Here is a 27653-nt window from a genome sequence, read left to right on the forward strand (position 1 = left end):
AAGATGATTCAGCCCGTACTGAATACTCCTACGAAAAATGCTGGTTTAACTACGCTTTCGGATTTGGTGTAGCGTTACCTGAGACAGCGTACATCAACCCCGACCGCAGATGGCGTCTCGACTTGCACAAGTCTATAAAGTAAAATAATAAATAACCGTCCTAGATTTGTACCTCTTCGAAGGAGCGATGTTGTGGTGCTGCTGCTTGTGGTGTAGGGAAGATTTTAATTAGGATGGGGTTTTACACCTTTTGTCCAGTAGGGGCCCAGCAATTTTGTACACAGGCCTGTCCAAAAAGTATGTTTAACAACTATTATGGGAAGAGGGGAGAGGGTAACTGACTTCGTACATGACACGCATGAATGTGGGTGTTAACGTACTTTGCACATAAGATTTAGGGTAGGATCATTCACTCTGTAAATGATCCTCCTTTAGAAATCATCATCACGCCCGTCGCCATAAATTACTAACGGCCTTAGAGCAAGGCTACTGGCGTCATAATAGGTACATAATATACAACCTTGCAGCTCTCTGCCTCATTCTGCTCGTGGCAGTGCCGTCCGCCATGTCGTCCTACAAGCTGCTGTACTTCAACGGGAGAGGTCGTGGGGAGGTAATCCGACTCCTGTTCACGCTGAAGGGTCAGGAGTTTGAAGACAAGAGAGTCACACAAGAAACATGGCCAGCTGAAAAGCCAAGTGAGTTTTGTTCATTTATGTGTATCCTATGCTTCATGTTACTGTGTCAGTGATCCTCATCATTCGCTTAAGTTGTAACAGCTGTGTTGGCTGTTTAGCGAAGCGGAACCACTTTCGACGGATTATAGACGATTAGTATATCTATCTACACAGTGCCGCTATGAACAGTTGAATGTTATGTTAGCACTGGGTCGTGGTAGCAGCCTATATCGGATATCGAGTGAATATACAATGTCATATATCCTTCACTTTCAACTAACACAATTAAACAATCACACCACACCCACCCACCCCCCCCCCCCACACCCCCACCCCACCCCCCCCCCCCCCCCCCCCCCACACCCCCCCCCCCCCCCCCCCCCACACACACACACACACACACACACCCACCCACACCTTTTTAGACTGTCTGGTCCAGACCTATTACTTACAGCCTGCCACCATATAGCTGGAATATTGCTGAGTGTGGCGTAAAACAACCAAGCAACCAACAATTTGTGAATGGGATAGAAGCGCTCTTGATAATATCTGGATAAGATGTGCCATATGAATCTACCAAATATGGTTATCCAATGACTAAACATACCGTATTCCTCTAATAAGCTCCCGGGCCTCTATTTCTTCAAGAGTCTTCCAGACCTGACGCTTAATGGAGACCAGGCGCTTACTCATCTAGCGTCGGATCCCATATATATTTATGGACATTGAACTGTCTGATTGAAGCTTCAACGATGAGATGGTGTCTGAAAAATCCACCAGCTCGTTCCATATGGAGGACAGAAAGTTCCATTTTAAATCTATTTAGGGATCAAGGTAGAATACATTTTTAAAAAACCCAAACGTACCTGGCGCTTATTTTTTAAACGGTTGGTTTGCTTTACCTCGGGGCTTTATTAGAGGAAATACGGTACCCTGACAATTACGTACTTCGGGCTACAAAGATATCTTTCCCGTTGGTCTCAGATGTACGAAATCTGCACTTGCTAAAGCCGATGTCGGTGTCCAGTGACGGTCAATGTCTATACTTTGTATATAAAGGTCATTGTGAAATCATGCCACGGCGGTAATCAACATACCTGACATCCCTGTATTGGGTGCTCGTATCGACACATCTCGCGGTTGAAACTAGCCACTGGTGACGCTTCCGTCGTTTTTACCGTAGGCCCCTGAAGTCGTGAACACGTTGCTACAGCTGATGTTGATGCTGAAAACAATATGTAGATACATCACATAAAACATGAACAGGGGCGCATACAACATCATCGATTTCAAGTTGCAGTGGTAATGGGATAAACTTCGAGGACAAAAGTGGGGAGGGGCTGAGGATTTGGGGAGGGAATTCGGGACGGTGGGATAGTCTCGTGGTTTAAGATTTTCTGGACAGAATATGTCTAAAAGCGTCGCAAAACATTACTCACTCAAGATTCCACAGCCGAACCAAGGGCAGATCTGGCGCATAAAAATGCCACCAGAAATACGTCCCTATTATAATAACTCGTACGGGTGCATTTTCGACCGTGTGCGGGTTTTTGTAAACTAAGTGAGAGAGTGAGTCCTACATTTACGCAGCTTTTAGCAATATTCCATTAAACTGTAATATAAATATCTTTCCGACGGGGAACACCAGAAAAGAGCTTCACACATTTAACTCATGTGCTTAATCGAAACCGGGTGTTCGGCGTGACAAGCGAACGCTTTAACCACTAGGCTACCACACCACCCTTTACGAGCTCAACCTTTACCAATAAGCGACCCGCAAAGGTCCGGGGTAGAATAGGTCTTGAGCAACACCTGCTTACCATAAAGGTAAACTAAGTTTTGTCGTAACTTGGTTGACACATGTCATCGGTTCCCAATTAGGCTCATGCAGTTGCTCACTAGATTGTATGGTCCAGAATCGACTATTTACAGATCGCCGCCATACAACGGGAATATTGCTGAGTGCGGCGTAAAACTAAACTCAGTCACCTAACCACCGACAGTTTAATACTTTCCGTGCAGCTCCTATGATCCATTCATACATTTCTAGCCGCACATGTTACTTGTAGCCATTAGATAATGTGAATTGAGAATATCATGACTCATTCATGAGCGTTTAATATCCAGCTAGGTTTTGAATAACACATCACCAAACATCTGGTGCTGCAATCGTGATCACGTAGTTGGTAAAATATTATGCTTGTACCTTGGCTCACAGTATCAATTCCAAGGTCATCAGTAAGGTGATTATAATCAGAAACGTTATCTGCAGTTTCTTATGTGGAGTGTTATAGTATCCATATGAGTAGACTACAGAATAATAGGGTATGGCGTGCAAAAGCCTAGATAGATAGATAGATAGGTAGATAGATAGATAGATAGAGAGAGAGAGAGAGAGAGAGAGTTTGTTTGTTTGTTTCATGCCTAACGCCTGTTCGCAACAATATCCCAGCTGTTTGCCGGCGATCTACATAATCGACAATCCGGTGATCAACAGCATGAGCATCAATCTGCGCATTTTGGAACCGATGACATGTGTCAACCAAAACGGCGAGCCTGACCATCCGACCCCGTTAGTCGCCTCTTACTACAATCATAGTCGCCTTCGTGGCAGGCATGGATTGCTGGAGGTCCGGCATTTTGAGCATCAAATGATGAAAGCTGGATTTAATGCCATACATAAACGAAGTCAGCGAGAGAATTGGTCTTCAGTAGCTCATGCCTGCAAGAGGTGACTAACGGGATTGGTTGGTTAGGCTCTCTGACGTGGTTGACACATGCCATGGTATCACAACTGTGCAGGACCCGTTCAGGGTAGAATAAGCCTATAAGCCTTCAACAACGCATGCGTGCCTCAAAAAGCGACCAGTAAATATTCTCACAATATTTGATGGCAAATACCTTAGCATTGATAGCACATGTACATATGCACTGACAAAACGCTCTCTGAAAATACGTATTTACCCCCTCAATAAGAGCAATCTATATTGAACAGCAAAAGAATCGCAACTCATCTTATGTCAATTTTTTACTTAGAAAACATAAACATGGACGCTTACTTTTATGAGACTTAATGTTTCCGAAAAGTGTCTTTCTTTTGCTGTTCAGTATAGATAATAAATGCCAGTAATTAATACTTTGCCATACTTACACGTTACACTGTTTCAGATACACCCTTTGGCCAGATACCGGTGCTGACAATCGATGGCAAACCCTACACCGAGAGTCAGGCCATTGCCAAATTCCTTGCCAAAGAATTCGGTAATCCCTAAAATTGTACTTCTAGCATTTACAAAACAATAATGCTAACATAACTTACCACGTTCATTATATATTGTTGTTGTTATTGAAATTACCACATGAACAGAAGTAATGTTGGTTTAAACTCGATAAACTGAAATGAATGCGAAATAGGAATTTTAAATCCTGGGTTCCGTTCCTCAAAGCGATTGCAGCTCTAAGACAGTCTTAAGTCTACGTTAACTTATGGCAGTTACGATCGCCTTAGCGCTATGACTGTCGTAAATATTTGTTAAAGTAGGGATAACCTACAGAGTCTTATCGTCTCCCTGGTTAAAGTATGGCATTTGCGGTCTCCATAGCGCTGCGACTCTCGTAAGTCTACGTTAAACGATGGGAATTACCATCACCTTAGCGTTACGACTGCCGTATGTCTATGATAAAGTATGGGAGTAACGATCGTCTTAGCGCTAGGGCTTTCGCAAGTCTATGTTGAAGTATGGGAGTTACGATCGCTTTGAGGAACGGGGTCCTGGTGGTCATATCAGTTCAAGAACTGAAACTCAACCGAAGTCGGAGAAGATGAAGATCGATCGCGTTTATGGGAAATAGATGAGTAAATTTTCCATGCAAGTATAAGACATGTGACACGCACATACATATGACGTTTAGCGTTGTGAAAATGTGACAGCTATCCCCCTGTCATAGACCTCTGACAAGCCAAAGAGGCAAACACCTGTACTGCGAATTGAATAGATATTAGAGGATGGGACAATTTAGGCTTCTACTTTCACTTTTTACTTTCTACCCCAATACAGGGTTTTATGGCAGCAACAACCAGGAGGAGTACGAGATAGATCGGGTCATCGGCATATGCGGTGACCTCTTCCAGGAATTAGTCAAAGAGTTCTTTGAACAGGACAGCGAACGGAAGGTTAATGCACGTTTATTAATGTTACTCTAAGACATTTAAAACTATATATCTAAAACTGATGTGTCATATTAAAATTTCAAGGTTGAATGTTATATGTGTGATTGTTAAACTATATATCACAAATATGTTGTATCAGATTGAAATGCATCATGAAAACATATTTTATGAATGTTTTATAAATAACTGTAAGCTATACATCACAAAAGTGATTTCAGGATCGATATGACATCATAAACATGTTTTATTTATGTTTCGCAAGCAAGCATGAAAGAAAATAATTCAAATATGTTGTGTCAGAGTATAGTTTCATGACTGTCTTTTAACATGTTTTATTAATGTTTTGTAAGTAACTGTAAAACCATATATCGCAAACGTGTTTGATTTCATGACTGAAATGATACACAGAACATGTTTTATGTATATATGACATGATGCACGTTTTATTTATACATGAAATGACACACAGAACATGTTATTTATATATGAAATGACACACAGAACATGTTTTAGGTACATATAAAATGACACACAGAACATGTTTTATTTATACATGAAATGACACAGTACATGTTTTAGGTATATATGAAATGAGACACAGAAAATGTTCTATTTATATATGAAATGACACACAGAACATCTTTTAGGTATATATGAAATGAGACACAGAAAATGTTCTATTTATATATGAAATGAAGCAGACAACATGTTTCATCAATGTTTGGTAAAAAACCGTAAGCCACACATCTTAAACATGTTGTGTCAGGTTTAATGACATGACATTATGAAGATTATAAATGATTATACCAGGCATAATTGAGAAATATGTCACCTGGTTTAACTCATTTATTGTAATGTGATATGGCATGTAATGGTTACCACGGTGTTCTGCCATTGCTTTAGCAGTTATGCATTATATAAGGTAGGAATTCTTCCATGCTTTAGTTGAAGAACTATGATTCCAAGGACATTCTTTTGCAGGCGACGTTCAACTTGCCAAATTTCAGTATAAAACAAACACATATTTTACTTCATAGGCCAAGATACAGCAGAACCTGAAAGAAAAGACGAAACCAAAAATTGTCGAAAACCTGGAGAAAATATTGTCAGCCAAGGGCAACGGTTACTGCGTTGGCGAATCCGTAAGTTACATCCCTCAAGTCAAATTTGTATAATTATGATGTCAGTATTATATTGACGATACACTTTAATCTTCATAATATAAAATAATGCAGCACACATGTCTGTGACATGAGCAGTTATTGTGTACACTGTAATTACGAAAGGTATCAGTAGGATCTACTTCATAAAGATGGTAAAATTGTCAACGCGTACATAAGGTACTTCAACTGGGGAATTTGCTCATTATTAACATGAAGTGTACGTTTACGAATACGAAAGCACAGCTGAGTTCAAAACCTCTTTAGTTGGTCCCACAAGACATGACACAAACATGCATGCATGAATGAGGTGAGCGGCGTTCCAGCTCAACCCCATGGCGTTCCCTGCGAGCGGCGTTCCAGCTCAACCTCATGGCGTTTACTACGAGCGGTATCATCCTGCTCGCGTTCGTCCTTACACAGACAGTCGGAATACCGGACCACGTGATAATATAGATGTGAGCATATATACAGTTTTTAACTTTAATGGACAGGCGAAGACCAAGCAATGGGTAGATGAATAACAATAGCACTTCTTTGTAGTACACAGTTGATGTGATGAACACAGCCAAGGGGAATGACCACTATTGGTCATGAATACCATGTACAGTAATTCGTGACACTGACAGTATGATACAAGGTGACTGGCAAGACGGTGTAGACCGCGGTAATGATAAAGATTAAGTATGTACGTTACCGCCATCTCAATTAGGACGATTAAGTCTCACATGACTTGGCTACACAGTTTTTTTGTTTTTGTTTTTAAGAAATAGTTGGACGATGGTTGCCTTTCTTGAATTAGACGCTATAACAATATGTATACGGTTGCACTTGTCCCTATTCACTGATGTTATGTTTTTTTCAAATAATGATCGAAACATGAAACTCGTGCCAAAATATTTGTACTTGCGATTCTCAACGATACTGGAAGGAAAGTCTATCCAAATATGTTCGAGGATATTTTGGGTGTCAAGCACATTTTCTTAGAAACTTGATTACTGCACGTTCTTCAAGGTTTTTACACTTTCTAAACCTCACCAACCTCTGATTGGTTACGGCGAAACAATGTAGTCAACTAAAATAGGTGTCTGTGAATGTCTCTCTGTGGCACCCTCTAATATCCACACCAACACATTCACGATTACCGAACCCCTAACAATAAAGCACCAATGTTTCTCAGGTCAGAAGTGTAAATAGTAGGACATGTGTAGTATGTAGGATATAGTCACAATCAGAGGATGTTTGGTAGGAGCTAGGAACGAGGTAGGATGTGTTGTAGCATCCTTTAGCACGCTACTGTCTAATAGGCCCATGTTGGACGGGTGATGTGCATTCTCAACACCTTTGTTTTATCATTTTATGTGCTTTTCATGTACACAGCACTGGGCACCCGTATAAACAATCTTTCTCTTTCTCTCATTGCATTCCTGTTGCATATAAATGTTATTTTGGCAATTGTAAAACGACTCGCGAAGATCCGGCATAGAACTGATCTTCAGTAACCCATGCTTGTTGTAAGAGGCGACTAACATGATCGGGTGGTCAGACCCTCTGACTTGGTTGACACATGTCATCCTATCCCATCTACGTAGATCTTTGTTCATGCTGTTGATCTCTGGATTGTCTGGTCCTGACACGATTATTTACAGCCCGCTGTCATACATCTTGCTGAAGGCGGCGTAAAACAAGAAACATACAAAACAAACAATTCGACACATATTGTTTCATCGAAATAAATGTTCAGGCACTTTTCCATTTGTGACACATACGATAGTCGCAAATATTTATGATTTTTTAAACGGAGCAGTACATCAGTTCATAACATGGATTACTTCAACTCCCCACCCCAACCCCTCACCCTCATCTCTTCGTAGATGCATAAGTTCTTATATGACCGATCGTTATTAAAAGGTGCATCTGCATGTATATATTTTTATCAAATCTTTCAGCTGACCCTCGGTGACCTTGTTCTCTTCGATACTCTTGATGGGAGGATAGACGATGACATCCTCGACAAGAACCCCAATGTCAAGGCCGTCATAAACAACGTCAGGTCCAACGACAGAATCAGGACCTACCTGTCAGCAAGGGCCCCTTCGGCCATTTAGCGGTGTTCTCAATGGAACATAACTCTTGTATTCACAATATTCACGGTTACCTTGTAGAGGTGTATGATCCTCTTGTAGAATCCATAATGGAAATTTATCATCTGTCTATACACGGCGTGGGAAAGGGCAGCAAACGAGAAATGCATGTCACAGCCGTAAAATGTCAATGTGTATTAAAAGTCTTATGTGAAAGGCATGATGTGTAGTCTCATATGTGTATTCGCTGGTTTCACAATATATTTCTTGCGCACAACTTGTAAAAATGTCCACTGGCCAGTTCCGGTTTGGTCGTAAGCTTTACCGATAGTGTAAACACACCGTAAATAGAACAAAACACCAAAACGAATGTGTAGTTTCATGTCGAATGCAAGTAATTTTAATTCATTTATGAAAAAAGTCTTGGATTAGTTAAATAAATATCTTGATTTATGTCAACAAGTTCTTGTATAAACACATCTTACCATCACCATCATTCCTGCTCATCCACTTCTCACAACTAAAACAAATATCTCTGATTCAAGTGCAATCAAAATAGGACATCATTTTTTTTTCAAAACCATAGCCAAATGAATGTATGTAATCAGAATGAACAGTTATCACACGTAAATAATCTTCATAACAGATTTTATGTATGTAGACACTATTTACACTATCGGCAAACACACGACCAAACCGGAACTAGGCCAGTGGATATTTTTACACTCTGAGCATTCGCACAGTTCTCGTTGTAATCAACGCATTCGATGTCCAGACACATCAATGACCAAGGCAATACTAACTGGACAACCTTCGCATCAAACATTACAGATTGTAGCTAATGGTTAAGTCCTCTTTGTAATCAATGCATCCAATACCCAGAACAAATATATGACCAAGGCAATACTAAATGGAAAACCTTCGCATCAAACATTACAGATTGTAGCTAATGGTTAAGTCCTCTTTGTAATCAATGCATCCAATACCCAGAACAAATATATGACCAAGGCAATACTAACTGGACAACCTTCGCATCAAACATTACAGATTGTAGCTAATGGTTAAGTCCTCTTTGTAATCAATGCATCCAATACCCAGAACAAATATATGACCAAGGCAATACTAACTGGACAACCTTCGCATCAAACATTACAGATTGTAGCTAATGGTTAAGTCCTCTTTGTAATCAATGCATCCAATACCCAGAACAAATATATGACCAAGGCAATACTAAATGGAAAACCTTCGCTTCAAGCAATACAGTTTATAGCTAATGTCCAAGTCCTCTTTGTAATCGAGGGTTTGAAGATGAACATCATTGTACCTGCATGAATATTTACAGGAACATAAAACACCTCCATTTGATTACAATGCATTATTATATACTGAATAAATTCGGAATGTTTGTGTCTGTCAAAATCTTTTGCAAAGTTATGGAAAATGTCATAAAAAGTTTTAAAATTCTGAAATATGTTAATGTAATAACTAGTGAATGAGTGAGTTTAGTTTTACGCCGCGCTCAGGAACATCCTACCTACATAACAGCAGTCTGTAAATAGTCGAGACTGAACCAAACAATCCAGTGATCAACAGCATGAGCATCGAGCTACGCAAATGGGAACCGATAAGATATTTCTTATCGAGTCTGACCACCTGATCCCGTTAGTCGCCTTTATCACAAGCATTGGTTACTGAAGGCCCATATTCTAACCCGCACCTTCGCGGGTTTAATGTAATATCTAAGTTATGTTTTACAGTAACACACGATGCACTTTCTTCGTAAATGACCAGTAGCCACTCCATGGATAAATGATTTGACTACGTGTACAGTACGCGGTATTGAGTATGGATGGGTCATACTACACTATGGAGTATATTTAGAATAGCTGGGTCATACTACACTTTACTGTGTTTAGTATGGGTGGACTAAACTACACCATACTGTGTTTATTATGGGAAGGTCATACTACACCATGCAATGTTTAGTATAGGTGGGTCATACTACACTGTGAGGCATTTAGTATAGCTGGGTCATACTACACTATGAGGCATTTAGTATAGCTGGGTCATACTACACTATGCCGTGTTTAGTAAGGGTGTGCCATACTACACAATGCAACATTTAGTATGGGTGGATCATGCTACACTATGAGGCATTTAGTATAGGTGGGTCATACAAAACTATGTAGTATTTAAGCCAGGTGGATCATACTATACCATATAGTTTTTAGGCTACGGTGGGTCATAATATATTATGTTGTATTTAAGCCAGGGTGGGCTATACTATACTATGAAGTGTTTAAATCAGGTTGAGTCATCCTATATTATGATGTATTTAAGTCAGGGGGCGTCATGCTACACTATGCAATATTGCTGGATGGGTCATACTGCATTATGTCGTATTTAGCATGGGGGTTTGCGGGATGTAGAGGGTAGGGGTGTCATACTACACTATGCAGTATTTATTATAGGTGAGTCATACGATACGCTATGCGGCGTGTAGTATAGGTGGATCACACTACACTATGCGGTATTTATTCTGGGTGGATCACACTACACTATGGGGTATTTATTCTGGGTGGATCACACTACACTTTGGGGTATTTATCATGGGTGGGTCATACTACACTATGGGGTATTTATCCTGGGTGGGTCATACTACACTATGGGGTATTTATCATGGGTGGGTCATACTACACTATGGGGTATTTCATCCTGGGTGGATCACACTACACTATGGGGTATTTATTCTGGGTGGATCACACTACACTTTGGGGTATTTATCATGGGTGGGTCATACTACACTATGGGGTATTTATCCTGGGTGGGTCATACTACACTATGTGGTATTTATCATGGGTGGGTCATACTACACTATGGGGTATTTATCCTGGGTGGGTCATACTACACTATGTGGTATTTATCATGGGTGGGTCACACTACACTATGGGGTATTTATCCTGGGTGGGTCATACTACACTATGGGGTATTTATCATGGGTGGGTCATACTACACTATGGGGTATTTATCCTGGGTGGGTCATACTACACTATGTGGTATTTATCATGGGTGGGTCATACTACACTATGGGGTATTTATCCTGGGTGGGTCATACTACACTATGGGGTATTTATCATGGGTGGGTCACACTACACTATGGGGTATTTATCCTGGGTGGATCACACTACACTATGGGGTATTTATCCTGGGTGGATCACAGAACACTATGTGGTATTTATCATGGGTGGGTCATACTACACCATGGGGTATTTAACCTGTATTAAGTATTTAAATCAGGTTGAGTCATACTATAATGTATTTAGGTCAGGGTGCGTCATAACACACTATGCGGTATATGGGTTGGATGGCTCATACTACATTACTATAGGTCTGAAGAGAGGTTCTGTCTACTCTGAACATGCCAAACCCAGTTACGTGATAGAGTGCTGACATCAGATATACAAAAGCGTCATCTTGACTTTATCCAGTAGCGGTGGAGCAATGTGGCGGCCAGTACACTCTGTACTTTTTGTATTTTCTCCTCCCACAGGAGCGACGCCCCTTCGACCTTGACTTTGTCTCGCTGTACAAATTCAGCGTAGTCACGTTGAACGGGTGATCTATTTAAACAGTAGACTTGCGTTTTGCATCACTCTTGTGACCGCTGTTGAGGGAGCTAAATCAGAGCAGATATGACTCAGTACAAGCTGATATACTTTGACGTCCGTGGACGAGGAGAGTTATCGCGGCTGCTGTTCGCACTGTCGGGACAGGAATATGAAGACGTCAGAATCAAGATGGAAAACTGGCCAGCGCAGAAAGGCAGTGAGTAGGTTGATAAGGGGCTTCGTGACTTAGTGAGTGGTTAAGTCAGTGATGGAGATAGTAGTTAAATGAGCTTCTGGCTGAGCGGCTGGTTGAGTGGTTGAATGAATGGTTGAGTGAGCGGTTAAATAAGCTACTGGGTGAGCGAGTGAGTGAGTGGTTGAATGAGCGGTGGACGAGTTGTGGAGTGAGCGGTTGAGTTGTTAAGTGGGTGAGTGGTTGAGTGAGTGGTTGTCTGCATGGTTGGGTGAGTGACTGAATGAATGGTTGAGTGAGTTTTTGATTCAATAGTAGAATGGTTCAGTTGTTGGTTGGTTGAGTGTGTGTTGATTGACGTGACAATATATGTCGTGTCAATCTCTGCCGTGACAATAAATGTCGTGACAATATCTCCTGTGACAATAACTGCAGTGACAATATCTGCCGTGACAACGTCTGTCGTGACAAGATCGTGGATTCCATTTACCGTTTAATCGTAGAATGATCCGCTAAGACGATGAATCGAAAGGTTTCATGATATTTCAATGGTATAACTACACGTTCAACAGTATGCAGGCTTTGATGTTTCTTTAATTCCAGACTATATATTCAGCCGACTTCCTGTGTTGGAGGTAGATGGGAAACAGTACGGGCAGAGCATGGCGATCGCCAGTTTCCTGGCCAGGCGGTTTGGTGAGTCGGCTGTACCTATAATTTGAGTGAGTGAGTTTAGTTTTATGCCGCACTTCGCAATGTTCCAGCTATATGGCGGTGTCTGTAAATAATCGAGTCTGGACCAGACAATCCAGTGATCAATAACATGAGCACTGATCTAATCATTTTGGTTACGATGACATGTGTCAACTAAGTCAGCGAGCCTGACCACCCGCCTCTTGGGTCACGCATAGTCGCCTTTTGTGGCAAGTATGGGTTGCTGGAGACCTATTCTACCCTGGAACTTCACGGGTCTATTTGTAATTTTATGTATAATGGGAGTGGAGTGAGTGCGTTTAGTTTTGCCCCGCTTTTATTCCAGCAATATCACCCGAACTGGGTTTCACACACTGCATCCAAGTGGGGTATTGAACCCAAGTCTTCGGTGTGACGAAAGAAAGCTTTAACCACTAGACTACCCCATCGTCTCTGATGTGTAATGGGTTGGTGTATGAACAATATGGTTCATGAGTGAAATAATGTTCATGGTTATCTCGAGTTACTGTTAGTGGCCATGAACTGGGACGTTTATTGCATAGCAACCATGACGCAGCTGAGTGTTAACAGGCATGGCCACTTGGATGGTTCGTTGCAATAAAATCAGATCAATGCCGATCTGTGTGTTAAATTTTACTTACTAGCTATGGACTGTGATGACGGTGGGTGTCATCTGTGAAATGTAACAGAGAATATGACATTTTAACCTACGATCGTAGATCCCTAGCACACCTTCGGTCATCACAACTAATTAGTCAGCTTGGCCAACAGTACAGTATGTGATCGCTCTATAACAACGTATGGTATGGATTTACAACTTCTTTATTCTGTACAACAATACGTTTCTGGCTTACTCCTTGCCCTTACATCTCGGGAATGACAGAATATGACGTATAAGAAGAGTATGTACAGGAAGCCAAAGAGATTGGATTAAAGACTGAGATATTCTGAGAGATTAAGTAATATGTTTTGACTGAAATGTACAGAGTTCAAAGAAGTTAAGAGGAAAAGGCAATATTGTAGCTTTATGGCATCGGTCTGTAATGTTCTTAATGCAATGATCAATATTGAGACACTAATCTCCCTCATCTCTGTACATCGCCATCATTCATTCTATCTCACTGGCTTCCTGTACGACCTATATACACTGGACAAAATTAGTTAGAGATTTCATTGACACACTGATAAAGTATCAATCATAAAAATACCAATATCCCAGGCTTATTTTGTCAAGTGTATTCTGCTTGTAAATCACATTCTGCCATCAGAACTGGTGAAAGGGCAAGATGTAGCCCAGAGACGTCGTTTTATAAATAATAACGACTATGCAAATCCATACCATGTGTTGTTATGTTACCATCCAACATTTAAGTACCCTCCAAGCAGGGGATCGTTCTCATCAGTGTGATATCCGATTTATTAACCAGGTTTCCATGGGAAAACCGACGTTGAAATACTAGAGGTGGACCAAGTCATCGGAATAGTAGGCGACATCCTGGAAGTCTTGGTTAAAGTCTTCGTAGAGAAGGATGAAGCCAAAAAGGTGACGTTGCCTGGCAACATGTTATTATTCTCTGAACAAAACATATGTTGAAACAGAGTCTGGAAGGCTTTGAACAGAAAATATTTATAGAGGTTTTTGGTTATGCAGTATACGTTTTTGAAGAACACGCTTGTAATTAAGCATTAATTAAGCATTTTATCTAGACCACTTGCTTTATACACATTCAAAAAGGAACGCATGGGCATGGATTTTGAGAATATTGGACTCAAAATTTTAGGTAAATGCTATTACAAGCAACCGATCGAGAGCAAAGGATAGTTGAATATCTCTTCTTTGAGATGTGTAGTGAATGACAGCCGCTATTTTGTTTTGATCACTTTACTTTGGTCATGTGACCAGGAGCATATCGATGTTATTGCACAATGTTGCTACACAATGTGTAATAACACTGTAGATTCATTAAACAGTGATATCGTCAACGGTGCAAATGGTTCAGACAGCACGCAATGTTACTACACGATGTTATTTCAAACTGTTGTTACGAAGTTATTAAACAATGTGTAATAAAATTGTAGATTTATTAAACAGTGATATTTTTCAACGGTTGAGTAATAGAAAAGGAATACATCGTTCGGAGTATATCAGTGTAGGATATCCAACTTAAACACGCTCATGGTATAGCAGTGTTCTGACACAATCCAACTAGCACCATCCCACTGAGATGCCTATACGCACGCACGCACTCACACACACCCGCACGTATACACAAATGCAGGCTATAGTTATCTTATCAAGCACATTAATCTTCAAATGTCAAACATTTCATTTTACCAGAGATAATTTCACGTGATGAAACTACTGTCTACGTTTTACTCAGCTTGAAAGCTTCAATACGTAGATTAGTGCATTTTTTCTGGTTAATGTTGCAATATCTATCTATTGTTTGTATGTGTTTGCAGGCAGAGATAGTGAAGGAAAACAATGAAACGAACATACCAAAGTTCCTGGGCTTCCTTGAGACCCTGCTGAAGAATAACCGCTCTGGATACTTCGTCGGAGACAAGGTACGGCATCGAACATAAACTGTCGGACAATTGGACATATAAACATGAAATTTAGATTTTTAAAAACGTTATTAACATTATTCAAATATTGTAAAGGTTTAAACAGTTTCTGAAACACTACAAACATAAGGTCTAAACAACGACGAGATTCATTTCAGCTGCATCCTCTTCGAATAACTGTTTCGTCTTTGTTTAGCCATCATCCAACGTAGATGTATGCTTTCTTATCCCCGTGAAGATCCGGGTGAGAATTGATCTTCAGTAACCCACGTTTCTCGTATGAGGCAACAAACGGGTTCGGATGGTCAGTCTCACTGATTTGGTCGACAAATGTCATCGTATCCAAATTGCGTAGTTATTTGCTTATGCTGTTGATCATTGGGTTGGCAGGTTCATACTCGATTACTTACAGACCGCAGCCATATAGCTGGAATATTGCTGCATAAACTGCATATTGCTGCATAGTGCGGCATAAACCTAAATTCACTCAATAGTTCATGTAATTTGTTATAGTCGAGTTTGTTTTGGTATTCAGAATAAGATTAAAACAATGATATATATGTGCTCAATATCAATATCCGTTTGAGCGAATTTCATGAGAAGATGGCTGTCTTCCTGTCATGTGAACACTGAAGCATTGACCTAAATGTGATGAAGAGTTTATCTTTTTCTTTTGTGTGATTAATTTAAACGATTTTCTACAGATCATAATGAATTTCGATTTTGACGAATCGTAAGTCATTTGCAAAATACTGAGATTATAGTTTAAAATAATCTTTCCAGATTGGATATGCCGATGTTGCTGTTTTCGATGTTCTTGATGCTGCTGGCGCGTTGAAAGGCTTAGTGGATGGCTTCCCCTTAGTCAAGGCCAACGTAGAGAAGGTTAAGACTAACGCCAGAATAGCCAAGTATTTAGCCACACGACCGCAATCAACGATGTAGACGATAAACACTGGAAAGAAGAGCAACTATTTCTATAATGTATACTGTAACTGGCACACATCATATCGACAACACATTTTTGTCGAAGAAAAGAATTGATATGCGTCGTGGCTCCGGCTTTTCGTTGGCATGGCGCGGATTAGAATAAAAGATTAACCAGTAAAAGTTTAGTGTTATTTTTTGCTCTTTTGAAACGATACAGGCAAAGATGCTCTTGGTCCTTGAAAATGCCATGGATATATGTTTTTGTAATTCTTGACAGTCGTTTCATGCGGGATTGAGTTTAGTTTAACGCCGCTTTTAGCAATATGCCAGCAATATGACGTCAAAGGACACCAGAAATGGGCTCCGCATGGTGTACTCATGTAGGGAATCGAACCCGGGATTTCGGCGTGACGAACTAGCACTTTAACTAGTAGGTTACCCCACCACCTCTTCCAGCATTAGAGATTAATTTGAAGCAGTTTTCATTGTTGTTATTGCAAATAACATGAAGTGCTACGATTGAGGTCACTCGTGAACGGTTTCAAATAAGAAACCCAACCCGGTCATTCAACAAGAACTACCAAACGCAAACACAAGTCATACCGTGCAAAGAGAGACACCCTTTTACATCTCAGCTCAAAACCCACACCACGATTTCTCTATGTTGATTTAGCTCAGTCAGGGACCCTGTTTGAACATACAATGTCACTGCTTGTCACTGAGCATAAAGACAAGACTGCAGCTGAAGGTGGAGGTCGCACCCCACCCGTATACACGCCATCATGCCTACATACAGATTCAGTTATTTCAGCTACAAAGCCATGGGCGAGCTGCCCAGACTTCTGTTCACGCTTGCAGGTCAGGAGTTCGAGGATGTCGGGATCACCTACGATCAATGGCCAGCGGAGACGCCAAACAACGATTTTCAACTGGTTTGATAAACTGATAGAGTGAATGAGTGAGTGAGTGAGTGAGTGAGTTTACTTTTACACCGAACTCAGCAATGTTCCAGCTATATGGCGGAGGTCTGTAAATAATCGAGTCTGGACCAGACAATCCAGTGATCAACAACATGAGCATCGATCTGCGAAACATCGTGACTACAACTTCCAACAGCTGAATGATTTCCCCATACACGTCTGATCTGGCTCCAAGCGAGTATTATGTACTTCACAAACTTGAAGTCTAACTTTTGTGAAACCAAACGTTTCAAAGATGGTAGCGGACTTGTATTTTTTACTGCATTCACTCGTACCCACAAAACCATCACCACCACCACATTTTTCCAACATGGCAAATTCCAGAAATACCATGAACATGACCGTAGAAACAGGCTTTACGCGTTGTACCCATGTGAGGATCGAGCCCAGGTCTTCATGGCGAGCGAACACCTTAACTACGAGGCTACCCCACAGTCCCCCTGGATAAAGGTCCGTTGCAATTCAAGATTTGTCCTGTGTATGACGGTCTGTCACGACCTCTCTTTTCTCCGACATCCGAGACGACACGCGGTCATGTGACTGAAATAGTGATCAAACTGGTGTGAAACTCCACTTAGTGATAAAACTACTAGCGTTTTACCTTTCGTGTTTATTAAACACGATAGTTGCAGTTTGAATAAATGTGTGATTCCTGGGCTGAATTTCGATGTTGAAACTCAAGCTGCTTTGTGAATCAAGCTACTAGAGGCATACCCGTGAAGATCCGGGTTGAAAAGTGATCTTCAGTGACCCATGTTTGTTGTAACAAGCGAGTAACGGGACTTAGTGGCCAGGCTCGTTTACTTGGTTGACATATGCCATCGTAGCCCATTTGTGTAACTCGCTGCTCATGATGTTGATCACTGGATCATCTGGTCCATACACGATTAATTTCAGTTCGTCGCCATACTGCGTCTTTGATGATTATGTTTGGGAAGATGTTTTGTCATTACAATACAATCTGAATTCACAACCCATAATCGAGGGAATGGACGATACAATATCAAGCCTTGATTTATAGCAATACTTCAGTATACCCTGGCGTGTAAATAACCAGTAGTTGATCTATACGCCCGAATGTTATCAACCCATTGACATGAATGGCCTGATCAATCATTTTGATTCTCAAAAGAATAAAGAAGTCGTATATCCATAAAAAACCCACTGTTCTCATTCTTCATTTCCTCAGTGTCGAGAATGTCATTTCAGGGGTAGTATAATTACGGCTGAGTCCAAATCTGGAGTCGGGTGGACATTAATTATTTCCGAACCACTGGTGACGAGCTTGAAGGATGACACTATGACAATGAAAGGTAAAACAATATTCCCCAGGGTTCTGTTAAGGGAATAAGTGAGTGGGATGATACCCTCTGTCTGTTTATACTTATCTGTGCTTCATGTAACGTCTTCATCCTTCCACGGTGAGATGGCGAAGGAGGTAAAGGATGTCAGAGTATTTGCAATCCATCGGTCCGTTTCTAACTCAAACGGACTGTAGGTATTGCAGACGACAAGAAAAATGTATGCATGTGTGTGCGTGCGTGCAGGTAGGTAGGAAGGACAGAGAGAGAGAGAGAGAGAGAGAGAGAGAGAGAGTGTGTGTGCGTGTGCGTTTGTGTGTTTACATGTATGCATGCGTGTGTGTGTGGATGTGATCAATGTTCATGCGTCAAGGGTCACAGCAGGTCGTTTCTCAACATATGCTTTATTCCTATACCCTAGTAGTAGTAGTAGTAGTAGCAGCAGCAGTAGTAGTAGTAGCAGCAGTAGTAGTAGTAGCAGCAGCAGCGGTAGTAGCAGTAGCAGCAGCAGCAGCAGCAGTAGTAGTATGCTTGGTGGTAAATTTAGTAGTCCTAGTGTAGTTAAACCACACTGCCGGTATAATGGCTAATAGTACATCTACTTGCAACAAATCTACTTTTTCAAATCCCGCAATTACCACCAATAAGACTACTAAATTTATCATCAAGCATACTACTACTACTGCTGCTGCTGCTGCTGCTGCTACTACTACTACTACTGCTGCTGCTGCTACTACTACTACTACTACTACTACTACTACTGCTGCTGCTGCTGCTGCTGCTACTACTACTACTACCGCTGCTGCTGCTGTTACTACTACTACTACTACTACTGCTGCTGCTGCTGCTGCTACTACTACTACTACCGCTGCTGCTGCTGCTACTACTACTACTACTACTGCTGCTGCTGCTACTACTACTACTACTACCGCTGCTGCTGCTGCTGCTGCTACTACTACTGCTGCTGCTGCTGCTACTACTACTACTGCTGCTACTACTACTACTGCTACTTCTATCAGTGGAACAACTTCTACCATCACGAGGACCACAAAAGGAACTTACAGATGATTAGTATACCTGACGTCTATGACAAAACCCCAGAGGCATATACTGAAGCTGGAAGACTACCCTCTGGTCAAGAAATGCATTGACAATTTTGCATTCCACTCTTCCAATAACCGAATCTGGACCAGACATGCCAGTGATGAACAGCCTGAGCGTCGGTCTGCAATTCGGATGCGATGGCATATGGCTCGCATTTACGATAAGCATAGTTGCTGAGGATTATTATTATAACCCGGGGGCCAAGATATTCGAAGCTCTCTTAGCGCTAAGATCGTAAGTTAATGTTAATGTATGGCTCTTACGACTCTCTTATCACTAAGAGAGCTTCGAAAATGTAGGCACGGATCTTCACGGCTCTGGCCCCTGTGTATAAGTGGTCAGTGCTTAGTGAAATAATGCTAAAATTATCCAAGAAGTCAAATTGTAATAACGATTTAACTCCCGACTTATTAAAAAAACTGTGAGCATTTTCTAAATAAAAATAACGAAAGGCTCGTGAGTGTATTTGGAGACTCGGCCCGAACGCAAGTCTAGAAAAACGCTGATGCAAGTAATTTTAATACATTTGTATTTCATTACAGTTACATACTTCGCTAACTGGAAAGCGACAATATTTCAAATTTAAGCAAGCGCTTTATATAAAGGTTTCAAATGCAGGTATACTGCAACCAGACCTCGTACCTATCACGTCTTGTGCCAAAGGTCAAACCAAGCATACAATAGTCAAGTAAAGGAAGAGTTGAAACACCCATCAGAAAATGGATACCCGGTGGGATAAGACATGTTACCATAACCTTCCATCGCCTAGCAGGCAGCTTGGGTTATCCGGGGTAGACTTTGTGATCAGCTGCGAGTTGGATACCAGGTGCTATAGAAAGCCACTATTAAATACAAAATTAAACATTAAAATATCGCAAAAAATACAAAAATTAGCATTCTTGTTAAACTAATGTTGATATCTTATGAACAACCGGAAATAATGTTTGTCTGTGATACCAAACAATCAACCCTACTAACAACCAGAAACACATATTTGTTTAAAACTTTCTTACTCAATGGGAAATCACACATTGTACCCAAGTGGAGAATCGAACCGGGGTCTTCGGCTTGACTAGCGAACGCTTTAACCACTTGGCTACACCAAGTTAAGAGGTTATGGTTAAGAGCTTTCAAAGCGATGTACGTACATTTGTAAATATCCCTCATATTTACAATTCGCATCACAGATGTTGTAGGATTCCTTTCATAACTAGCAAACGTTTCGCGAATACATGTTGTTGCATGTATATTGTATGTATGTTGTTGAGCCGGTATCTCAACAGATCTCAGTGAGCTCGTTATACTTGAAACCTATCTTTAGGGGGCTTGCTTGTATTAAGTGACATTTACGACAAGATGTATTTAAAAAGAAACCGCTGGAATAGAGATATAATTTCATTGCAATTGCTTTGTTTAAATTTCCCAAGAAGTGTAGAGACACTGAAAGGCGTGGAATGGATAGCTGAGGAATCATGACTTCAGTTTACATGTGAACACGTACACTGCTGCCGGTCAGCGATGCTGGCATGTCTCATGTGAAAGGTTATTCCTAGCAAAGAATAGTTCTGTCAAGCATCAACGAGGAAATGTCGCGAGACGAAAAAGTGAAAATTCTCATTTAACTGAAGAAATATATTGAAATCTTATCAACAACGATTAGCCGAACTGAGCCCCAGTCCACTCCCTCTCTCAGTCGAGAACAGCAGCCACATATAGGGAGAGAGAGAGAGAGAGAGAGAGAGAGAGAGAGAGAGAGAGAGAGAGAGAGAGAGAGAGAGAGAGAAGGGGAGGGAGAGGGAGAGAGAGATACATACATATGAATGGTGAAGTTTGGCAGAGTGAAGTGGTTCATACAACGTCCAAAGAAATCCGTGACTCAGCACTTTTTTATCTACACGTATGTGTGCGTGTGAGAGAGGGGGTTAGAGAGAGAGAGAGAGAAAGTGTGTCTGAGAGAGAGAGAGCGAGAGAAAAGGTGAGGGAGAGGGAGAGAGAGATACATACATATGAATGGTGAAGTTTATCAGAGTGAAGTGGTTCATACAACGTACAAAGAAATCCACGAATTAGTGACTCAACACTTTTTTATCTACACGTATGTGTGCGTGTGACAGAGGGAGTTAGAGAGAGAGAAAGTGAGAGAGAGAGAGAAAGAAAGAGCGAGAGAGGAAGGGGAGGGAGAGGGAGAGAGAGAGATACATATACAGATAGATAAATAGGTAATAGATAAACATTCACGTGTATGTGAGTGTGTATCACATTGTGCATAACCTTATAATGTAAGTTGTCGGAGGCGTGTACTTTCTGCTGCTTGCACGAACATGGAGGGATGTTAATAATCTCATAAGTAGGTTAGATTTCTGTAGGAGGGAGTTCACTTTAACGCCATTCTGAATAGTGCTCCGGTTATGTGACTGTAACAGATCAATATGGATGGAAAACACGTATATTTGAGACGTTTATTAACCCTACACAAACTGTCGTTACTTTTTTAACCTTAACCTTTGAACGGCAGGTCAGGATAACAGTGGCGTCTTTAGCCTTCACCGACAACACGCATGTGACTCAGCACTTTCTGCGGGCGGGCGTCAGTTCTGAGCTAACAGTCGAGGATAGTAGATCGGAATATTCACAGGGTAATTTTACCATGCCGACTTATAAATTCAGTTACTTCAACGTCAGGGCCTTTGGCGAGCTGTCACGACTTTTGTTTGTCCTTGCTGGACAAGAGTTTGAGGACAACAGGGTCGATAGGGAAGTATGGCCGTCCTTGAAATCAAGTAAGTAACTCTTTATATGACACGTTTTTACAAGTCGTTGCACATTGATTAAGTGGCAGATTCTCATGTCGTGCGGTTTCTCATCGAATAAAGGCAACGTCGGATTGGAATTTCGCTAGGGCGTTTCAAAACCTTCCGGACATGAGAACTGATTTATAATTTTCAGCTGCATGCGTGAGTTTTGTCATCCAAACGTGATGATTTGGGTTAGAGTCAATCTTCAGCGAGGCTTATCGTGTGAGGAGTACTGGGATCGTGTGGTCAGGCTCGCTGACTTGGTTCACACATGCTATCGTATCCCCAATTGTGTAAATTGATGCTAATGTGGATCACTAGATTATTTGTCTGGTCCAGACTCGATTGTTTAGGGACCGCCGCCAAACTGATTTCAATAGTGCTTCGCATTCAGGAATCCTTTCTAAATCAGCAGTTGCAATATACAACACGTGATAGAACTGTGTCTGCTGATTGGTTATGTTGTGTGTGGTACACCTACTGTGGAAAAGGCACATTTTATGAATACATTTAAACAATGTTAGTTAATTTAGTTTAAGTCAGTACAATCATCACAGTGAGTGAATGAGTTAATGTGACGTCACTTTTAGCAATATTTCTGCAGTAAAACGGTGAGGGACACCAGAAATGGGCTTCACACATTGTATCCATGGGGGAATCGAACCTACTCCACCGCCCCAAAATCATCTGAGGTAACTGATGGAGTAGGGAATACGTTATCTTTTGCGTCGATTCATGGCTAGCTGTTCTATTGTGAACAAGGATCAGCATCACGTGACAGTGTTCAGTAGTCAATGTTCAGCAGTCACAACGTATTTCGCCTATGATGTTCCGGGTAAAAGATTGGTCGTCAGAAACACATACACACACGCACGCACGCACGCACGCACCCACACACCCACATGCACATACACACGCACGCACACGTACACACATATGAATATGAATGGTGAAGTTTAGCAGAGTGAAGTAGTTCATATAACGAGCAAAGAAACCCAAGAATCAGTAACTCAACATGTTTTTATCTACATGTACGTGTGCGTGTGACAGAGGGGGTTGGAGAGCGTTTTTGAGAGAGTGAGTTCAGTTTTATGCCGCACTCCGCAATACACACACACACACACACACATATATAATAATTATATATATATACACGCACACATATACAGAGAGAGAGGGAGAGAGAGAGAGAGAGAGAGAGAGAGAGAGAGAGAGAGAAATCCACATTGATTCGTTAACTTCGTTAAATATGCAGATCTTGTATAACTTTATTTTTCAGAGACACCACTGGGGCAGTTGCCCGTCCTTGAGATTGATGGGACAGCCTATCCCCAGAGTAACGCTATTTTCAGATATCTTGCCAAGATATTTGGTGAGTTAACATTTGAGAGAGAGAGAGAGAGAGAGAGAGAGAGAGAGAGAGAGAGAGAGAGAGAGAGAGAGAGAGAGAGAGAGAGAGAGAGAGAGAGAGAGAGAGAGAGAGAGAGAGAGAGAGAGTATCCCTATTTTATCTCATTTACTTATTTGAGATCACTCACATATTTCATCTATATCAGGTTTCTATGGTAACAGCGACCTGGAGGCCCTTGAGATGGACCAGGTCCTCGGTGTTATCCAGGACGTCTACATGGCCTACATGCAAACCGTGTTCGAGAAAGATGAAGCCGTGAAGGTAGAGTAATCCTTGTCTGTGGAGATGAGTGTACTATTCGCCTTACATCTCTTAGGCGTAGCAGGATCTGCTGATAATAGATTCGCAGCAAGCATAAACCTTGCACTCCGTTTTAGTGGATTTCACTTAATAGTAAATTGTAATCCTAATTCTAAAATGTTGCCAAATTATCTGTAGTGCCTTTGCGAAAATACATTTGAACTACATGTATACTAAACAAAAATAGTTAGGGATATATATAAATTTTGAAATTCTGACTAATGACCCATGTATTCACTGACACACTGATGAAATATCAGTCATACAAATACCAATATCCCTAACTAATTTTGTTCAGCATATAAAAAGCAATCTCCAAACGAAACATGAAAATCAGAGCCTATGGGATGCACGGGGGACACAGCTGTGCAAGTGAATGATATCATTTTGATGCAATCACAAACTATGTTTCGACTGCGTAACGTTTGCCTGAATTTTCAATCACATTTTGAAATAAGGCAGAACAGTTGAAGGAAAGGTCGTTTCTGAATGCCATGGTCACAGCCGACAGAGTGGAGTTGTGTCGATGGTATATACATGTATACTATCCCCCAAAAGAAACGCATTGACGAGAAATCTGTTGTATTGTGGAAAATGTATTTTCAAACAAGTGTAGCTCGTCCACAGACAGACTTTAGTGCATGAAATCTTACACCAGTTTAGAAGAAGGTGATGTCTATACAACCAAGTGGGTAGTTTGAGATAACGGAGACGTTGAGCGCGATGGTGGTGACGTAGCACGACCCCGACGTCGGGTTTCCTGGTTCTCAGACCAATCTCTTTCAACCTATTCTAGACAGTTTGACCAGTTATCCTTTGAAGTCCAGGGACCCTGGCGTTGTAGCGATGTTTTTCTAATCCTTGTAAGATATCTCATCAAAATCAACATTTTCACTTAAAAATCGTTTTTACTAGTGCAGTTGTGTAAAATCAACACTTTTGTTACATACATGTATTTTGATGACAGTGTGAACACAATAGACAATTAATAGATTTTTGAAGACACAAATCGCATATGCGTTTCATTTTTGGATGGTATATTTTGTGACGGTGCTGAAATGAAATATGAAAACCTCAACCGTTTTAGCAAGATGTCAGGAGATGAGTTTTACAAGTGTATATATAACATAGCTTTTGTCAATATTCCATCAATTACATGGCTGTGGCTCCCAGAATATGTGCTGTATATAAATACGGATTTATCCTTCCAGGCCGAGAAGATGAAGGATTTGAAGGAAGTCAAAGTACCGTTATATTTCGGCATGTTGGAGAAGTTACTCAAGAAAAATGGCAGTACAGGATATTTTGTTGGCAAGAAGGTAACACACACACCAACACGAACTAATAACACGTCTATCGGAAACACACTGACATGAAAAAGAAAGTAAACACTATTGAAATACTGAAAGTGACGTCACTTAAGAAATCCGTCATATACCTTGTTTTGCTGCAGAAACGTTCATGAATAAAATGGTAATAAAGAACTTATTACATTCGAGCAGGTGTGTCTCATGACTTATGCGGAACTCGTGCCAAATTTCACACTCGATTCGTACAAGTAACAATCTCATAACACCGTTACGTTACTCCTATATTCAGGTCTCTTAACGTTTGTTTTCAGCTCTCTCTTGCAGACGTTAGCGTCTTCGATGTCGCTGATAAAATGTCGTCAGTGGTCAAACTGGAAGATTTCCCTCTGGTCAAGAAATGCAGTGACATCGTTTTGGCCAACCCTAGAATCAAAGCATACCTTGAGAAACGTCCGGTTACAGAGATGTGACCCAGGACACATGGACATTACTCTTTAAGAACCAGCACTAATTACAGAAATGCTTGACAGTACACTAGTAGCACTAGATACAGAAATGCTTGACAGTACCAAGCAGTGTTAAGAAGCAGGAACACACATGTGATTTAATAAATGTTGTTTTCTGTTAGAATATTGTAAAATTATTTTGGTTTCAGTAAACAGAGGATTGTTGAGTTGCTGTGTGATTATATTGTATACCTGGACCTAGATTTTCGAAGCTCTCTTAATGATACGATCGTAAGTTAATGTTAATGTATGGCATGTACTAGTATCTTACCGCTAAGAGAACTTTGAAAATCTAGGCCCCGAGCTGTAGTCATCACATCAAGTTTCCAGTGAGGTTCTTGAGAGACTTTCAGTGAGCTTAAGATCACAAAAGTGATCACTCGTGACACGTTTAAGGTCGTCCCAGCCCTGAGTGTGCGTGTGTGTGTTTTTGTGCGTGCGTGCTTTAAAGAACCATTGCCTTTGGTAAACGTTTTCCTGAACTCGTGGCACAAGACGAAGCATGACCAATGGGGATTGCTGTTTTGGTGAGCGAGGTGGTTTAAACGCCGCGTTGAGCACTATATGACTACGTGTAGTTTAATGTGCAAGAAAAACCCGTGAAGGTCACCCGTGAAGGCCTTTATGAAACACAAGAGCATAGGTACGTTGTTGACAAATAGAGATATTTTAAAACCTTCGCTTCATATGTATTTTCCTAAAACGGAAGTGACGCTTTTAAACCGTGCCTTGAACTTTCTGAGGTACGTAATTTTGTATTTGTATGCGCGTGTGTGTATGCGCGTGAGTGCGTGTGTGAGTGAGTGTGTGCATGTGTGTACGCAGATCGAAAGCCTGACACTGAGAAGTATGACCATAGGTTTCAAGCAATAAGGGGTAGATGCGCTACATCCCGATATCAAATGTTAAAGATTAGACTCATAGTGACGAAAAACATTATTGACCAAATCCCCATCTTTGACGATATTTATACTGTGTTCGGGACGCCATTACTGCCGCTTATGATGCTATGACTGTCGTTTTGTACGCAGGACGACCGTTCTTGTAGCTGATACGCGAGTTTTGTTTCCATTTCAAACCATTAGTTTTCCACTACATGGCGTTTGTTTCGGGTTTAGAGGATATTGTTGCAGTTTTAGAATTTTTTAGATTTTTGTTGTGTTTTGGTGTATATGGTTCATTTTTGAGGATTTGTTCACCGTTTTTATGGTAGGCTTGATGTGCGATGTAGTTTTGGAGGAAAATTCGCAACAAACAGAAATTAAGAACAATCCCAGTCACGTATAGATAACAGAATAATCTGGGTACTCAGTCGCAGTACCGGAGTTCCTGAAATTAGTTATTGTCTGTGGCTTACAAAGTAACATATACATGTGTTTATGGATTTTTCAGAGTTTACTATACTTTGTGGGCAATATCTTAGCCTGACACGTGTGATCCTTTTAAAATACTTCATACTTCCATTTAGGCTACAGATCCATTCAAACTTTGATAAACTTGAAAAGGGACAAATTTCACACATACCGACAATACTGGCAAACAATAGCGTCATTAATCTTGCAGCGATAGTGCACATGTGACTCACTGTTGTCTGCAAGCATAAGTTCAGAGCTAGCAATCGAGATTGGAAGAGTGGACAGTATCAGAGGAAATTCAGCCTCGCTGCGGTACGTATTACGCTACTTCGAGATAAAGGCATATGCCGAACCCTCCCAAATGTTGCTTGCACCGGCAGGGCAGGTATATAAGGATGTCGGGTACACTCAGGAAGAACAGGTGACCGAGAAGCCTAGCTAGCACTTTTAATGAGTGAGTAACTTTAGCTTTTCGCCGCTCACAGC

At 41.0% G+C, this 27653-nt stretch overlaps 2 protein-coding genes across 2 annotated transcripts; both read left to right on the forward strand.

Annotated features, from left to right (window-relative positions):
- The first annotated feature begins 500 nt into the window (after nt 1-500).
- LOC137297300 (uncharacterized) lies at nt 501-25933 on the forward strand. The gene is made up of 11 exons (XM_067829310.1): nt 501-698; nt 3846-3938; nt 4736-4851; nt 5886-5990; nt 7958-8115; nt 16917-17037; nt 22006-22270; nt 23565-23657; nt 23842-23957; nt 25208-25315; nt 25618-25933. The coding sequence occupies exons 1-11, from the start codon at nt 566-568 to the stop codon at nt 25774-25776; spliced, it is 1467 nt and encodes a 488-aa protein (XP_067685411.1). The 5' UTR covers nt 501-565; the 3' UTR covers nt 25777-25933.
- Nucleotides 11777-16165, forward strand: LOC137296543 (probable glutathione S-transferase 7). The gene is made up of 5 exons (XM_067828349.1): nt 11777-11917; nt 12497-12589; nt 14035-14150; nt 15071-15175; nt 15959-16165. The coding sequence occupies exons 1-5, from the start codon at nt 11785-11787 to the stop codon at nt 16118-16120; spliced, it is 609 nt and encodes a 202-aa protein (XP_067684450.1). The 5' UTR covers nt 11777-11784; the 3' UTR covers nt 16121-16165.
- Nucleotides 25934-27653: the final 1720 nt, after the last annotated feature.

Source organism: Haliotis asinina, chromosome 9 (assembly GCF_037392515.1).
Source record: "Haliotis asinina isolate JCU_RB_2024 chromosome 9, JCU_Hal_asi_v2, whole genome shotgun sequence".
NCBI classification, from domain to species: Eukaryota; Metazoa; Mollusca; class Gastropoda; order Lepetellida; family Haliotidae; genus Haliotis; species Haliotis asinina.